This window comes from Oncorhynchus keta, unplaced genomic scaffold, assembly GCF_023373465.1.
Source record: "Oncorhynchus keta strain PuntledgeMale-10-30-2019 unplaced genomic scaffold, Oket_V2 Un_contig_18378_pilon_pilon, whole genome shotgun sequence".
Classification (NCBI taxonomy): domain Eukaryota; kingdom Metazoa; phylum Chordata; class Actinopteri; order Salmoniformes; family Salmonidae; genus Oncorhynchus; species Oncorhynchus keta.
In genome coordinates this window covers 67974-86364 of record NW_026280886.1, presented here as the reverse complement: position 1 = coordinate 86364, position 18391 = coordinate 67974, and the positions used below count along the sequence as shown (strand labels likewise).

The following is an 18391-nucleotide window of genomic DNA, read 5'->3' as shown; positions in this document are numbered from 1 at the left end:
TATATACAGTATACAGTATGTCCCTGTATATACAGTATACAGTATGTCCCTGTATATACAGTTTACAGTATGTCCCTGTATATACAGTATACAGCATGTCCCTGTATATACAGTATACAGTATGTCCCTGTATATACAGTATACAGTATGTCCCTGTATATACAGTATACAGTATGTCCCTGTATATACAGTATACAGTATGTCCCTGTATATACAGTATACAGCATGTCCCTGTATATACAGTATACAGTATGTCCCTGTATATACAGTATACAGCATGTCCCTGTATATACAGTATACAGTATGTCCCTGTATATACAGTATACAGTATGTCCCTGTATATACAGTATACAGTATGTCCCTGTATATACAGTATACAGTATGTCCCTGTATATACAGTATACAGTATGTCCCTGTATATACAGTATACAGTATGTCCCTGTATATACAGTATACAGTATGTTCCTGTATATACAGTATACAGTATACAGTATACAGTATGTCCCTGTATATACAGTATACAGTATGTCCCTGTATATACAGTCCCTGTATATACAGTATACAGTATGTCCCTGTATATACAGTATACAGTATGCCCCTGTATATACAGTATACTATGTCCCTGTATATACAGTATGTATGTCCTGTATATACAGTATACAGTATGTCCCTGTATATACAGTATACAGTATGTCCCTGTATATACAGTATACAGTATGTCCCTGTATATACAGTATACAGTATGTCCCTGTATATACAGTATACAGTATGTCCCTGTATATACAGTATACAGTATGTCCCTGTATATACAGTATACAGTATGTCCCTGTATATACAGTATACAGTATGTCCCTGTATATACAGTATACATTATGTCCCTGTATATACAGTATACAGTATACAGTATGTCCCTGTATATACAGTATACATTATGTCCCTGTATATACAGTATACAGTATGTCCCTGTATATACAGTATACAGTATGTCCTGTATATACAGTATACAGTATGTCCCTGTATATACAGTATACAGTATGTCCCTGTATATACAGTATACAGTATGTCCCTGTACAGTATGTCCCTGTATATACAGTATACAGTATGTCCCTGTATATACAGTATACAGTATGTCCCTGTATATACAGTATACAGTATGTCCCTGTATATACAGTATACAGTATGTCCCTGTATATACAGTATACAGTATGTCCCTGTATATACAGTATACAGTATGTCCCTGTATATACAGTATACAGTATATATACAGTATGTATGTCCCTGTATATACAGTATACAGTATGTCCCTGTACAGTATACAGTATGTCCCTGTATATACAGTATACAGTATATACAGTATACAGTATGTCCCTGTATATACTCCTGTATATACAGTATACAGTATGTCCCTGTATATACAGTATACAGTATGTCCCTGTATATACAGTATACAGTATGTCCCTGTATATACAGTATACAGTATGTCCCTGTATATACAGTATACAGTATACAGTATGTCCCCTGTATATACAGTATACAGTATGTCCCTGTATATACAGTATACAGTATGTCCCTGTATATACAGTATACAGTATGTCTCTGTATATACAGTATACAGTATGTCCCTGTATATACAGTATACAGTATGTCCCTGTATATACAGTATACAGTATGTCCCTGTATATACAGTATACAGTATGTCCCTGTATATACAGTATACAGTATGTCTCTGTATATACAGTATACAGTATGTCCCTGTATATACAGTATACAGTATGTCCCTGTATATACAGTATACAGTATGTCCCTGTATATACAGTATACAGTATGTCCCTGTATATACAGTATACAGTATGTCCCTGTATATACAGTATACAGTATGTCCCTGTATATACAGTATACAGTATGTCTCTGTATATACAGTATACAGTATGTCCCTGTATATACAGTATACAGTATGTCCCTGTATATACAGTATACAGTATGTCCCTGTATATACAGTATACAGTATGTCCCTGTATATACAGTATACAGTATGTCCCTGTATATACAGTATACAGTATGTCCCTGTATATACAGTATACAGTATGTCCCTGTATATACAGTATACAGTATGTCCCTGTATATACAGTATACAGTATGTCCCTGTATATACAGTATACAGTATGTCCCTGTATATACAGTATACAGTATGTCCCTGTATATACAGTATACAGTATGTCCCTGCATATACATTATACAGTATGTCACTGTATATACAGTATACAGTATGTCCCTGTATATACAGTATACAGTATGTCCCTGTATATACAGTATACAGTATGTCTCTGTATATACAGTATACAGTATGTCCCTGTATATACAGTATACAGTATGTCCCTGTATATACAGTATACAGTATGTCCCTGTATATACAGTATACAGTATGTCCCTGTATATACAGTATACAGTATGTCCCTGTATATACAGTATACAGTATGTCCCTGTATATACAGTATACAGTATGTCCCTGTATATACAGTATACAGGAAGGTGGCACAGAGGTCGTTCGTGGGCAAATTATGTCATCAAACATTGTCATCAAAGTCTGGCATTCTCTGGATTTATGCTGCTTTCAAAGACAACTGGGAACTCTGAAAAAAACAAGTTTGCATCATGATGACGTCAGTGATCTTCAGGTCAGAGCTCTAGAAAGAGGTCCGAGTTCCCGACTTGGAATTCCCAGTTGGATGACCGTAGTTTCCCAGTCAGAGCTTGTTGTTTTCTGAGTTCCCAGTTGTCTTGAACTCCCTGAAGTCTGAGAGTTTCCAGTTGTCTTGAACTCCCTGAAGTCTGAGAGTTCCCAGTTGTCTTGAACTCCCTGAAGTCTGAGAGTTTCCAGTTGTCTTGAACTCCCTGAAGTCTGAGAGTTTCCAGTTGTCTTGAACTCCCTGAAGGCTGAGATTTCCCAGTTCTGAGTTCCCAGTTGTCTTGAACTCCCTGAAGTCTGAGAGTTTCCAGTTGTCTTGAACTCCCTGAAGTCTGAGAGTTTCCAGTTGTCTTGAACTCCCTGAAGTCTGAGAGTTTCCAGTTGTCTTGAACACCCTGAAGTCTGATATTTCCCAGTTCTGAGTTTCCAGTTGGACAGATTGACAGCACGGCCAATGTATTCAACCTTTTATGGCCCATGATGTTGAATGATTATTATTTCAAGCTTGGAAAAGAAACCCTTAAACCCAGACTTGGACCACACACCCTCCACTGAATAGCAGGCTAGTGATTGCTTTGCAACGCTTGCAATTAACCACAGAAAGCACTGAGCTAGGCTGAAACACCTGCATTTTGGAGCGTGGAATCTGTGATTTATTACCACAAATATGATAAAATCATGATTTTCAACGTGTTTGGTGCCTGAGTTTGTACATACTATCTGCAAAAAGGATCTGTGTCCCCCCTCCACTCCACTGTTATAATACAAGCCTTCTGCTAATTTAGATTGACGCAGTTCCAACATGATCCACAGGAGGGCAGTCTAAAATCCTAATCCTGCTATATTGCATTTAACTAGATTATTATTTCATGCAAAACATGAATTTTGTGGTCTAGGCTGCCACCCTGTGGATTGTCTTAGAACTGCACAGTGCGGTCGCATGACGCGATCACATTAGTTGGCAGTGACGTGATCAACGTCAACATGAGGCTTTTTTTTTTTTTCCGATCAAATATTGGACATGGTTTATGGTTTATAAAAACATTGCAACAGAATAATGATACAAATACTTTTGCCAACATTTTTCTTCATGGAAAATTGCGCTGTAGTTATGCCCTTGTAATTTCTACTTGTTCATATATTTTGATATTAGTATTGACACCGTATTCCATGGGTTTACTGACCACAATCCATTGAATTAATACTGAGAAGTGTTGATACTTTGGCGTCAGGAGAGCACAGCGCATTGAAGAAAGCAGTGAGATACGCAACGTCTATGTGTCTGTAAAATGTTCACTACCAGCACGCAACGCCATGTCGGTCTCTGCGCGACTGTTTTGATTTCTACATGATTCCATATGTGTTATTTAATAGTTATGATGTCTTTGCTATTATTCTACAATGTAGAAAATATTAAAAATAAAGAAACCCTCGCTTTCCCTCCTCCTCTTGTCACCTGTTCAGGTAAACCTGCACGGTTTCTATGGAGACAGATTGAACACACCCTCCTCCACTGTCATCACTAAGCAGCTGGTTGATGACGTTGTTTAACCGTGTGTTTGTTTTGATTGAGGTGGTTTTACACCGAGGACAAGACCACAACCCTTTTGCTTCACCACGACGACGTTGACATCGTGTAAATAGTTGTGGGATTTTAACACGTCATCTCCCGGTCTACCGAGGCGTTGAACCCGAGCTGTTTAGTCATACAGGGTGTGTCTCTGTTCACTCACAGCGGACTCGTTTTTCCACTCTTTCCACCGGTTCCTCTCTCTGTCTCGCCCTCTCTTTACTACGAGCTCCGGTGCAGACCTCCTCCGGTAAGTTTCCACCGCTCGACATCAGATCGTTAGTTGAAGACTTGTTGACGAGGTTATTCTGCTGAACCAGGTGATGTGTTTTAACCTGGACTGTGATTGTAGTTGGGATCATTTATCAACACGGATGCGGAGAGATACAACAGGATTTTTAGCAGATAATGGCGAGTTGTGGCTGTTGCAAAAAGAATAATTTATAATCTCTAACTCCGTCTGTTTTATGAATGGAAACACAGATCTGTGACTATTTTCCACTACTTTAAACGTGGAGAAGTTTTTGATGGCGTTTTTTAAAGCTTTTGCCTTTTAAGTTAGTTAGTGATTCTGTTCTGTGTTTCTCTTCAGACAGAACGAACTTTCTTCGAATCAAACCAACTATCAGCGATCTATCAGAATGGTAAGTTCACTTCACTAGACAACTTTATAATGCTGTTTATTATAACGTCCAATTTAACTTCACTAAAAGCCACTTCAGATGAATAAACGGAAATGTTTCGCTGTCGGGTAAAAGAGAACTGTATTATTCCATTACTATGTTAATGTTTAACTTTCTATCTCTGTCTATATTGGACACCACTTCCGCGGCACCGCCCCAGGCGACAGTCTTTAAATAATCATTACACCTTATCCCAGAACAATACACAGTGTAGAACCCAGTAGGGAACACATGGGTTATAGAATAGGTTGTTACTCTGTATAACTGTAGAACCCAGTAGGGAACACATGGGTTATAGAATAGGTTGTTACTCTGTATAACTGTAGAACCCAGTATGGAACACATGGGTTCTAGAATAGGTTGTTACTCTGTATAACTGTAGAACCCAGTATGGAACACATGGGTTATAGAATAGGTTGTTACTCTGTATAACTGTAGAACCCAGTATGGAACACATGGGTTATAGAATAGGTTGTTACTCTGTATAACTGTAGAACCCAGTATGGAACACATGGGTTCTAGAATAGGTTGTTACTCTGTATAACTGTAGAACCCAGTATGGAACACATGGGTTATAGAATAGGTTGTTACACTGTATAACTGTAGAACCCAGTATGGAACACATGGGTTATAACTGCAGAAGGAAGGGAGACCATTTGAGACTCTGTATAACTGTAGAAGGAAGGAGACCATTTGAGACTCTGTATAACTGCAGAAGGAAGGGTTATAGACCATTTGAGACTCTGTATAACTGCAGAAGGAAGGAGACCATTTGAGACTCTGTATAACTGCAGAAGGAAGGGAGACCATTTGAGACTCTGTATAACTGCAGAAGGAAGGAGACCATTTGAGACTCTGTATAACTGCAGAAGGAAGGGAGACCATTTGAGACTCTGTATAACTGCAGAAGGAAGGAGACCATTTGAGACTCTGTATAACTGTAGAAGGAAGGAGACCATTTGAGACTCTGTATAACTGCAGAAGGAAGGGAGACCATTTGAGACTCTGTATAACTGCAGAAGGAAGGAGACCATTTGAGACTCTGTTAACTGCAGAAGGAAGGGAGACCATTTGAGACTCTGTATAACTGCAGAAGGAAGGGAGACCATTTGAGACTCTGTATAACTGCAGAAGTGTTACACTTAACTGACCATTTGAGACTCTGTATAACTGTAGAAGGAAGGGAGACCATTTGAGACTCTGTATAACTGCAGAAGGAAGGAGACCATTTGAGACTCTGTATAACTGCAGAAGGAAGGGAGACCATTTGAGACTCTGTATAACTGCAGAAGGAAGGGAGACCATTTGAGACTCTGTATAACTGCAGAAGGAAGGGAGACCATTTGAGACTCTGTATAACTGCAGAAGGAAGGGAGACCATTTGAGACTCTGTATAACTGCAGAAGGAAGGGAGACCATTTGAGACTCTGTATAACTGCAGAAGGAAGGGAGACCATTTGAGACTCTGTATAACTGCAGAAGGAAGGGAGACCATTTGAGACTCTGTATAACTGCAGAAGGAAGGGAGACCATTTGAGACTCTGTATAACTGCAGAAGGAAGGGAGACCATTTGAGACTCTGTATAACTGCAGAAGGAAGGGAGACCATTTGAGACTGTACTACCACATGTGTTTCATTCATCCCGGGTGAGTTTCTCCCAAAACATACGTGTCACGTTTAGCTTTAAAACACTGTTAATCTAATAATAATAATATTATTATTATTATTATATTACTGTTAATCTATTGCCGAACACTGAAAACTGGTGTTGATGCTGAAGATACTGGCTCTGTCCTGAATCTCCATACTAGTTGCTACACTCAATACAAATGGAAAGTGTTGGTCCCGTGTTTCATGAGTTTCTTATTTTCAATGACGGCCTGTTAACTGGTCTAGGAACAGTGGAACAGTGGGTTAACTGGTCTAGGAACAGCGGGTTAACTGGTCTAGGAACAGTGGAACAGTGGGTTAACTGGTCTAGGAACAGCGGGTTAACTGGTCTAGGAACAGTGGGTTAACTGGTCTAGGAACAGTGGGGTTAACTGGTCTAGGAACAGTGGGGTTAACTGGTCTAGGAACAGTGGGTTAACTGGTCTAGGAACAGTGGGTTAACTGGTCTAGGAACAGTGGGTTAACTGGTCTAGGAACAGTGGGTTAACTGGTCTAGGAACAGTGGGTTAACTGGTCTAGGAACAGTGGAACAGTGGGTTAACTGGTCTAGGAACAGTGGGGTTAACTGGTCTAGGAACAGTTGGTTAACTGGTCTAGGAACAGTGGGTTAACTGGTCTAGGAACAGTGGGTTAACTGGTCTAGGAACAGTGGGTTAACTGGTCTAGGAACAGTTGGTTAACTGGTCTAGGAACAGTGGGGTTAACTGGCCTAGGAACGGTTGTTAACTGGTCTAGGAACAGTGGGTTAACTGGTCTAGGAACAGTGGGTTAACTGGTCTAGGAACAGTGGGGTTAACTGGTCTAGGAACAGTGGGGTTAACTGGTCTAGGAACAGTGGGTTAACTGGTCTAGGAACAGTGGGGTTAACTGGTCTAGGAACAGTGGGTTAACTGGTCTAGGAACAGTGGGTTTAACTGGTCTAGGAACAGTGGGTTAACTGGTCTAGGAACAGTGGGGTTAACTGGTCTAGGAACAGTGGGGTTAACTGGTCTAGGAACAGTGGGTTAACTGGTCTAGGAACAGTGGGGTTAACTGGTCTAGGAACAGTGGGTTAACTGGTCTAGGAACAGTGGGGTTAACTGGTCTAGGAACAGTGGGTTAACTGGTCTAGGAACAGTGGGGTTAACTGGTCTAGGAACAGTGGGGTTAACTGGTCTAGGAACAGTGGGGTTAACTGGTCTAGGAACAGTGGGTTAACTGGTCTAGGAACAGTGGGGTTAACTGGTCTAGGAACAGTGGGTTAACTGGTCTAGGAACAGTGGGGTTAACTGGTCTAGGAACAGTGGGTTAACTGGTCTAGGAACAGCGGGTTAACTGGTCTAGGAACAGTGGAACAGTGGGTTAACTGGTCTAGGAACAGTGGGTTAACTGGTCTAGGAACAGTGGGTTAACTGGTCTAGGAACAGTGGGGTTAACTGGTCTAGGAACAGTGGGTTAACTGGTCTAGGAACAGTATAAACTGGGGTTAACTGGTCTAGGAACAGTGGAACAGTGGGTTAACTGGTCTAGGAACAGCGGGTTAACTGGTCTAGGAACAGTGGAACAGTGGGTTAACTGGTCTAGGAACAGTGGGTTAACTGGTCTAGGAACAGTGGGTTAACTGGTCTAGGAACAGTGGGGTTAACTGGTCTAGGAACAGTGGGGTTAACTGGTCTAGGAACAGTGGGTTAACTGGTCTAGGAACAGTGGGGTTAACTGGTCTAGGAACAGTGGGTTAACTGGTCTAGGAACAGTGGGGTTAACTGGTCTAGGAACAGTGGGTTAACTGGTCTAGGAACAGCGGGTTAACTGGTCTAGGAACAGTGGAACAGTGGGTTAACTGGTCTAGGAACAGTGGGTTAACTGGTCTAGGAACAGTGGGGTTAACTGGTCTAGGAACAGTGGGGTTAACTGGTCTAGGAACAGTGGAACAGTGGGGTTAACTGGTCTAGGAACAGTGGGGTTAACTGGTCTAGGAACAGTGGGTTAACTGGTCTAGGAACAGTGGGGTTAACTGGTCTAGGAACAGTGGGTTAACTGGTCTAGGAACAGTGGGTTAACTGGTCTAGGAACAGTGGAACAGTGGGTTAACTGGTCTAGGAACAGTGGGTTAACTGGTCTAGGAACAGTGGGTTAACTGGTCTAGGAACAGTGGAACAGTGGGTTAACTGGTCTAGGAACAGTGGGTTAACTGGTCTAGGAACAGTGGGTTAACTGGTCTAGGAACAGTGGGTTAACTGGTCTAGGAACAGTGGGTTAACTGGTCTAGGAACAGTGGAACAGTGGGTTAACTGGTCTAGGAACAGTGGGTTAACTGGTCTAGGAACAGTGGGTTAACTGGTCTAGGAACAGTGGGTTAACTGGTCTAGGAACAGTGGGTTAACTGGTCTAGGAACAGTGGGTTAACTGGTCTAGGAACAGTGGGTTAACTGGTCTAGGAACAGTGGAACAGTTAACTGGTCTAGGAACAGGGGTTAACTGGTCTAGGAACCCAGTGGGTTAACTGGTCTAGGAACAGTGGAACAGTGGGTTAACTGGTCTAGGAACAGTGGGTTAACTGGTCTAGGAACAGGGGTTAACTGGTCTAGGAACAGGGGGTTAACTGGTCTAGGAACAGTGGGTTAACTGGTCTAGGAACAATGGAACAGTGGGTTAACTGGTCTAGAACAGTGGGTTAACTGGTCTAGGAACAGTTGGTTAACTGGTCTAGGAACAGTGGGTTAACTGGTCTAGGAACAGTGGGTTAACTGGTCTAGGAACAGTGGAACAGTGGGTTAACTGGTCTAGGAACAGTGGGGTTAACTGGTCTAGGAACAGTGGGTTAACTGGTCTAGGAACAGTGGGTTAACTGGTCTAGGAACAGTGGGTTAACTGGTCTAGGAACAGTGGGTTAACTGGTCTAGGAACAGTGGGTTAACTGGTCTAGGAACAGTGGAACAGTGGGTTAACTGGTCTAGGAACAGTGGGGTTAACTGGTCTAGGAACAGTTGGTTAACTAACTGGTCTAGGAACAGTGGGTTAACTGGTCTAGGAACAGTGGGTTAACTGGTCTAGGAACAGTGGGTTAACTGGTCTAGGAACAGTTGGTTAACTGGTCTAGGAACAGTGGGTTAACTGGTCTAGGAACAGTGGGGTTAACTGGTCTAGGAACAGTGGGGTTAACTGGTCTAGGAACAGTGGGTTAACTGGTCTAGGAACAGTGGGGTTAACTGGTCTAGGAACAGTGGGTTAACTGGTCTAGGAACAGTGGGTTAACTGGTCTAGGAACAGTGGGGTTAACTGGTCTAGGAACAGTGGGTTAACTGGTCTAGGAACAGTGGGTTAACTGGTCTAGGAACAGTGGGTTAACTGGTCTAGGAAAAGTGGGTTAACTGGTCTAGGAACAGTGGGTTAACTGGTCTAGGAACAGTGGAACAGGGGGTTAACTGGTCTAGGAACAGTGAGTTAACTGGTCTAGGAACAGTGGGTTAACTGGTCTAGGAAAAGTGGGTTAACTGGTCTAGGAACAGTGGAACAGTGGGTTAACTGGTCTAGGAACAGTGGGGTTAACTGGTCTAGGAACAGTGGGTTAACTGGTCTAGGAGTAGTGGGTTAACTGGCCTAGGAACAGTGGGGTTAACTGGTCTAGGAACAGTGGGTTAACTGGTCTAGGAACAGTGGGTTAACTGGTCTAGGAACAGTGGAACAGTGGGTTAACTGGTCTAGGAACAGTGGGGTTAACTGGTCTAGGAACAGTTGGTTAACTGGTCTAGGAACAGTGGGTTAACTGGTCTAGGAACAGTGGGTTAACTGGTCTAGGAACAGTGGGTTAACTGGTCTAGGAACAGTTGGTTAACTGGTCTAGGAACAGTGGGTTAACTGGTCTAGGAACAGTGGGGTTAACTGGTCTAGGAACAGTGGGGTTAACTGGTCTAGGAACAGTGGGTTAACTGGTCTAGGAACAGTGGGGTTAACTGGTCTAGGAACAGTGGGTTAACTGGTCTAGGAACAGTGGGTTAACTGGTCTAGGAACAGTGGGGTTAACTGGTCTAGGAACAGTGGGTTAACTGGTCTAGGAACAGTGGGTTAACTGGTCTAGGAACAGTGGGGTTAACTGGTCTAGGAACAGTGGGGTTAACTGGTCTAGGAACAGTGGGTTAACTGGTCTAGGAACAGTGGGTTAACTGGTCTAGGAACAGTGGGTTAACTGGTCTAGGAACAGTGGGTTAACTGGTCTAGGAACAGTGGGGTTAACTGGTCTAGGAACAGGGGGTTAACTGGTCTAGGAACAGGGGGTTAACTGGTCTAGGAACAGTGGGTTAACTGGTCTAGGAACAGTGGGTTAACTGGTCTAGGAACAGGGGTTAACTGGTCTAGGAACAGTGGGTTAACTGGTCTAGGAACAGTGGGTTAACTGGTCTAGGAACAGTGGGTTAACTGGCCTAGGAACAGTGGGTTAACTGGTCTAGGAACAGTGGGTTAACTGGTCTAGGAACAGTGGGTTAACTGGTCTAGGAACAGTGGGTTAACTGGTCTAGGAACAGTGAGTTAACTGGTCTAGGAACAGTGGGTTAACTGGTCTAGGAACAGTGGGTTAACTGGCCTAGGAACAGTGGGTTAACTGGTCTAGGAACAGTGGGTTAACTGGTCTAGGAACAGCGGGTTAACTGGTCTAGGAACAGTGGAACAGTGGGTTAACTGGTCTAGGAACAGTGGGATAACAACATGGTAGCCACAACTGTCAGTAAGAGTGTCCATGATTGAGTCTTTGAACGAAGAGATGGTTAGACAGTGCACCATGTGATTACCTCTAAACCCTCAGAGGTAGTAATCACCCCGCTCTAAACCCTCAGAGGTAGTAATCACCCAGCTCTAAACCCTCAGAGGTAGTAATCACCCAGCTCTAAACCCTCAGAGGTAGTAATCACCCCGCTCTAAACCCTCAGAGGTAGTAATCACCCCGCTCTAAACCCTCAGAGGTAGTAATCACCCAGCTCTAAACCCTCAGAGGTAGTAATCACCCCGCTCTAAACCCTCAGAGGTAGTAATCACCCAGCTCTAAACCCTCAGAGGTAGTAATCACCCCGCTCTAAACCCTCAGAGGTAGTAATCACCCCGCTCTAAACCCTCAGAGGTAGTAATCACCCCGCTCTAAACCCTCAGAGGTAGTAATCACCCAGCTCTAAACCCTCAGAGGTAGTAATCACCCAGCTCTAAACCCTCAGAGGTAGTAATCACCCCGCTCTAAACCCTCAGAGGTAGTAATCACCCCGCTCTAAACCCTCAGAGGTAGTAATCACCCAGCTCTAAACCCTCAGAGGTAGTAATCACCCAGCTCTAAACCCTCAGAGGTAGTAATCACCCAGCTCTAAACCCTCAGAGGTAGTAATCACCCCGCTCTAAACCCTCAGAGGTAGTAATCACCCAGCTCTAAACCCTCAGAGGTAGTAATCACCCAGCTCTAAACCCTCAGAGGTAGTAATCACCCCGCTCTAAACCCTCAGAGGTAGTAATCACCCCGCTCTAAACCCTCAGAGGTAGTAATCACCCCGCTCTAAACCCTCAGAGGTAGTAATCACCCAGCTCTAAACCCTCAGAGGTAGTAATCACCCCGCTCTAAACCCTCAGAGGTAGTAATCACCCCGCTCTAAACCCTCAGAGGTAGTAATCACCCAGCTCTAAACCCTCAGAGGTAGTAATCACCCAGCTCTAAACCCTCAGAGGTAGTAATCACCCCTCTCTAAACCCTCAGAGGTAGTAATCACCCCGCTCTAAACCCTCAGAGGTAGTAATCACCCCGCTCTAAACCCTCAGAGGTAGTAATCACCCCGCTCTAAACCCTCAGAGGTAGTAATCACCCCGCTCTAAACCCTCAGAGGTAGTAATCACCCCGCTCTAAACCCTCAGAGGTAGTAATCACCCAGCTCTAAACCCTCAGAGGTAGTAATCACCCAGCTCTAAACCCTCAGAGGTAGTAATCACCCCGCTCTAAACCCTCAGAGGTAGTAATCACCCAGCTCTAAACCCTCAGAGGTAGTAATCACCCCTCTCTAAACCCTCAGAGGTAGTAATCACCCCGCTCTAAACCCTCAGAGGTAGTAATCACCCCGCTTTGAGACTGTACTACCATATGTGTTTCATTCATCCCGGGTGAGTTTCTCCCAAAACATACGTGTCACGTTTAGCTGGTCTAGGAACAGTGGAACAGTGGGTTAACTGGTCTAGGAACAGTGGGTTAACTGGTCTAGGAACAGTGGGTTAACTGGTCTAGCAGTGGGTTAACTGGTCTAGGAACAGTGGAACAGTGGGTTAACTGGTCTAGGAACAGTGGGTTAACTGGTCTAGGAACAGTGGGTTAACTGGTCTAGGAACAGTGGGTTAACTGGCCTAGGAACAGTGGGTTAACTGGTCTAGGAACAGTGGAACAGTGGGTTAACTGATCTAGGAACAGTGGGTTAACTGATCTAGGAACAGTGGGTTAACTGGGGACACAGAGAGCAGTGTTGTAGAGGTGTTTAACACAGCATCTGGGGACACAGAGAGCAGTGTTGTAGAGGTGTTTAACACAGCATCTGGGGACACAGAGAGCAGTGTTGTAGAGGTGTTTAACACAGCATCTGGGGACACAGAGAGCAGTGTTGTAGAGGTGTTTAACACAGCATCTGGGGACACAGAGAGCAGTGTTGTAGAGGTGTTTAACACAGCATCTGGGGACACAGAGAGCAGTGTTGTAGAGGTGTTTAACACAGCATCTGGGGACACAGAGAGCAGTGTTGTAGAGGTGTTTAACACAGCATCTGGGGACACAGAGAGCAGTGTTGTGGAGGTGTTTAACACAGCATCTGGGGACACAGAGAGCAGTGTTGTGGAGGTGTTTAACACAGCATCTGGGGACACAGAGAGCAGTGTTGTGGAGGTGTTGAACACAGCATCTGGGGACACAGAGAGCAGTGTTGTGGAGGTGTTTAACACAGCATCTGGGGACACAGAGAGCAGTGTTGTGGAGGTGTTTAACACAGCATCTGGGGACACAGAGAGCAGTGTTGTGGAGGTGTTTAACACAGCATCTGGGGACACAGAGAGCAGTGTTGTAGAGGTGTTTAACACAGCATCTGGGGACACAGAGAGCAGTGTTGTAGAGGTGTTTAACACAGCATCTGGGGACACAGAGAGCAGTGTTGTAGAGGTGTTGAACACAGAGAGCAGTGTTGTAGAGGTGTTTAACACAGCATCTGGGGACACAGAGAGCAGTGTTGTGGAGGTGTTTAACACAGCATCTGGGGGACACAGAGAGCAGTGTTGTAGAGGTGTTTAACACAGCATCTGGGGACACAGAGAGCAGTGTTGTAGAGGTGTTGAACACAGCATCTGGGGACACAGAGAGCAGTGTTGTAGAGGTGTTTAACACAGAGAGCAGTGTTGTGGAGGTGTTGAACACAGCATCTGGGGACACAGAGAGCAGTGTTGTGGAGGTGTTTAACACAGCATCTGGGGGACACAGAGAGCAGTGTTGTAGAGGTGTTTAACACAGCATCTGGGGACACAGAGAGCAGTGTTGTAGAGGTGTTTAACACAGCATCTGGGGACACAGAGAGCAGTGTTGTAGAGGTGTTTAACACAGCATCTGGGGGACACAGAGAGCAGTGTTGTAGAGGTGTTTAACACAGAGAGCAGTGTTGTGGAGGAGTTGAATGGCGGGAGTCGAATGGGAGTCAACACCATGGGGCATTAGATGATACTTTCGGAGTACTATTATATAAATGTCACATACTATGAAACTATACCATGTGTTATTCTAGTATGGGTATTTCTATGTTAAGGGGAAATCCGGCCTGATCAGGATGTGACATCACACTGGGAATATAATGTGTTGTTTCTGTGTGTGTGGAGCAGAGGGGCTGTATTTGGGGAAGTCAGTATGAGTCATGTGTGTGGGCCTTTCTTCAGACAGGGTGGGTCTCTGCCTCCTCCCCCTCCCTCTCTTCCTCCTCTCTTCTCTCTCTTCCTCCTCTCTCTCTCTTCCTCCTCTCTTCTCTCTCTTCCTCCTCTCTCTCTCTCTTCCTCCTCTCTCTCTCTTCCTCCTCTCTTCTCTCTCTTCCTCCTCTCTTCTCTCTCTTCCTCCTCTCTTCTCTCTCTTCCTCCTCTCTTCTCTCTCTTCCTCCTCTCTTCTCTCTCTTCCTCCTCGCTCTCTCTCTCTTCCTCTCTCTCTCTCTCTTCCACCTCTCTCTCTCTCTCTTCCACCTCTCTCTCTCTCTCTGAGTACACACACAGGATGGAGTACAAAACGGACAGTGTGGAGCAGTAAACAGTAGATGGTGTGTTTACTGTTCAGGGTGTAGAGCTGCTGGAGGACTGGCCCCCCCTCACTTAGCAGGGGCGTAGTGGCCCCCCCTCACTTAGCAGGGGCGTAGGCGCCCCCACTCAATAAGCAGGGGCGTAGTGGGCCCCCCCTCAGTAAGCAGGGGCGTGGTGCCCCCCCCCTCCCTTAGCAGGGGGGTTGTGGCCCCCCCCTCACTTAGCAGGGGCGTAGTGGTCCCCCCTCACTTAGCAGGGGCGTAGTGGCCCTCCCTCACTTAGCAGGGGCGTAGTGGCCCCCTCTCACTTAGCAGGAGCGTAGTGGCCCCCCTCACTTAGCAGGGGCGTAGTGGCCCCCTCACTTAGCAGGGCGTAGTGGCCCCCTCTCACTTAGCAGGGGCGTAGTGGCCCCCTCTCACTTAGCAGGGGCGTAGTGGCCCTCCCTCTCACTTAGCAGGGGCGTAGTGGCCCTCCCTCTCACTTAGCAGGGGCGTAGTGGCCCTCCCTCTCACTTAGCAGGGGCGTAGTGGCCCCCTCACTTAGCAGGGCGTAGTGGCCCCCCTCACTTAGCAGGGGCGTAGTGGCCCCCCTCACTTAGCAGGGGCGTAGTGGCCCCCCCATCTCTCACTTAGCAGGGGCGTAGTGGCCCCCTCACTTAGCAGGGGCGTAGTGGCCCCCCTCACTTAGCAGGGGCGTAGTGGCCCCCCTCACTTAGCAGGGGCGTAGTGGCCCCCTCACTTAGCAGGGGCGTAGTGGCCCCCTCACTTAGCAGGGGCATAGTGGCCCCCCTCACTTAGCAGCGGCGTAGTGGCCCCCACTCACTTAGCAGGTGATGCGGAACGCCACGTGAAGTGTGGCGTTCCGCAGGGCAGCTCTCCAGGCCCTCTACTCTTTTCTATTTTTACCAATGACCTGCCACTGGCATTAAACACAGCATGTGTGTCCATGTATGCTGATGATTCAACCATATACCCATCAGCAACCACAGCTAATGAAGTCACTGAAACCCTTAACAAAGAGTTGGTCTGTTTTGGAATGGGTGGCCAGTAATAAACTGGTCCTGAACATCTCTAAAACTAAGAGCATTGTATTTGGTACAAATCATTCCCTAAGTTCGAGACCTCAGCTGACTCTGGTAATGCATGGTGTGGCTGTTGAACAAGTTGAGGAGACAAAAATCATATAGATTCAATGGTTGTAGAGATGGGGAGAGACTCCGCTTTTTTGACACCACACTCCGAATAGCAAGTTCTGCATACTCAAGACAAAACTAGACTTTATTATTGCAGCGTTGAAAGTCACAGAGCTCTTCAGTAAGGCCGTTCTACCGCCAAGGTTTGTGTAGATTGCATGGTGTGTGTTTTATACTCCTGTCAGCAACGGAACCCAGCCGAATCCACTCATTTGAAGGGGTGTCCACATACTTTTGTGTATATACAGCCGAATCCACTCATTTGAAGGGGTGTCCACATACTTTTGTGTATATATTGTGTGTCTGTACATACATGCACACATACAGTGGGGCAGAAAAGTACTTGTTTAGTCAGCCTCCGATTGTTCAAGTTCTCCCACTTAAAAAGATGAGAGATGAAGGTAATTTTCACCGTAGGTACACTTCAACTATGACAGACAAGCTGAGAGAAAAAAATCCAGAAAATCACATTGTAGGATATTTAATGAATTTATTTAGTGAGTCCTCCAGATCAGAGGCAGTAGGGATGACCAGGGATGTTCTCTGTTTAGTGAGTCCTCCAGATCAGAGGCAGTAGGGATGACCAGGGATGTTCTCTGTTTAGTGAGTCCTCCAGATCAGAGACAGTAGGGATGACCAGGTGTGTTCTCTGTTTAGTGAGTCCTCCAGATCAGAGACAGTAGGGATGACCAGGGATGTTCTCTGTTTAGTGAGTCCTCCAGATCAGAGGCAGTAGACCAGGGATGTTCTCTGTTTAGTGAGTCCTCCAGATCAGAGACAGTAGGGATGACCAGGGATGTTCTCTGTTTAGTGAGTCCTCCAGATCAGAGGCAGTAGGGATGACCAGGGATGTTCTCTGTTTAGTGAGTCCTCCAGATCAGAGGCAGTAGGGATGACCAGGGATGTTCTGTTTAGTGAGTCCTCCAGATCAGAGGCAGTAGCGATGACCAGGGATGGTCTCTGTTTAGTGAGTCCTCCAGATCAGAGGCAGTAGGGATGACCAGGGATGTTCTCTGTTTAGTGAGTCGGCCAGATCAGAGGCAGTAGGGACGACCAGGGATGTTCTCTGTTTAGTGAGTCGGCCAGATCAGAGGCAGTAGGGATGACCAGGGATGTTCTGTTTAGTGAGTCCTCCAGATCAGAGGCAGTAGAGATGACCAGGGATGTTCTCTGTTTAGTGAGTCCTCCAGATCAGAGGCAGTAGAGATGACCAGGGATGTTCTGTTTAGTGAGTCCTCCAGATCAGAGGCAGTAGGGATGACCAGGGATGTTCTCTGTTTAGTGAGTCCTCCAGATCAGAGGCAGTAGGGATGACCAGGGATGTTCTCTGTTTAGTGAGTCCTCCAGATCAGAGGCAGTAGGGACGACCAGGGATGTTCTCTGTTTAGTGAGTCCTCCAGATCAGAGACAGTAGAGATGACCAGGGATGCTCTCTGTTTAGTGAGTCCTCCAGATCAGAGGCAGTAGGGACGACCAGGGATGCTCTCTGTTTAGTGAGTCCTCCAGATCAGAGGCAGTAGGGATGACCAGGGATGTTCTGTTTAGTGAGTCCTCCAGATCAGAGGCAGTAGCGATGACCAGGGATGGTCTCTGTTTAGTGAGTCCTCCAGATCAGAGACAGTAGGGATGACCAGGGATGTTCTCTGTTTAGTGAGTCCTCCAGATCAGAGGCAGTAGAGATGACCAGGGATGTTCTCTGTTTAGTGGGTCCTCCAGATCAGAGGCAGTAGAGATGACCAGGGATGTTCTGTTTAGTGAGTCCTCCAGATCAGAGGCAGTAGGGATGACCAGGGATGTTATCTGTTTAGTGAGTCCTCCAGATCAGAGGCAGTAGAGATGACCAGGGATGTTCTCTGTTTAGTGAGTCCTCCAGATCAGAGGCAGTAGGGATGTTCTCTGTTTAGTGAGTCCACCAGATCAGAGGCAGTAGGGATGACCAGGGATGTTATCTGTTTAGTGAGTCCTCCAGATCAGAGGCAGTAGGGATGGACCAGGGATGTTCTCTGTTTAGTGAGTCCTCCAGATCAGAGGCAGTAGGGATGACCAGGGATGTTCTGTTTAGTGAGTCCACCAGATCAGAGACAGTAGGGATGACCAGGGATGTTCTCTGTTTAGTGAGTCCTCCAGATCAGAGGCAGTAGGGATGACCAGGGATGTTCTCTGTTTAGTGAGTCCTCCAGATCAGAGGCAGTAGGGATGACCAGGGATGTTCTCTGTTTAGTGAGTCCTCCAGATCAGAGACAGTAGGGATGACCAGGGATGTTCTCTGTTTAGTGAGTCCTCCAGATCAGAGACAGTAGGGATGACCAGGGATGTTCTCTGTTTAGTGAGTCCT

General features: G+C 45.7%; 1 protein-coding gene across 1 annotated transcript in view; it reads left to right on the top strand.

The window, feature by feature from the left end:
- Nucleotides 1–4227: 4227 nt before the first annotated feature.
- Nucleotides 4228–18391, top strand: part of LOC127920100 (uncharacterized) — a gene marked incomplete at its 3' end in the record, with an annotated part of 80936 nt that continues 66772 nt past the window's right edge. Inside the window, exons 1-2 of the mRNA XM_052503908.1 lie at nucleotides 4228–4506; nucleotides 4849–4900. Coding sequence (XP_052359868.1) covers nucleotides 4898–4900 — 3 coding nt within the window. The remainder of the gene's footprint in view (nucleotides 4507–4848; nucleotides 4901–18391) is intronic.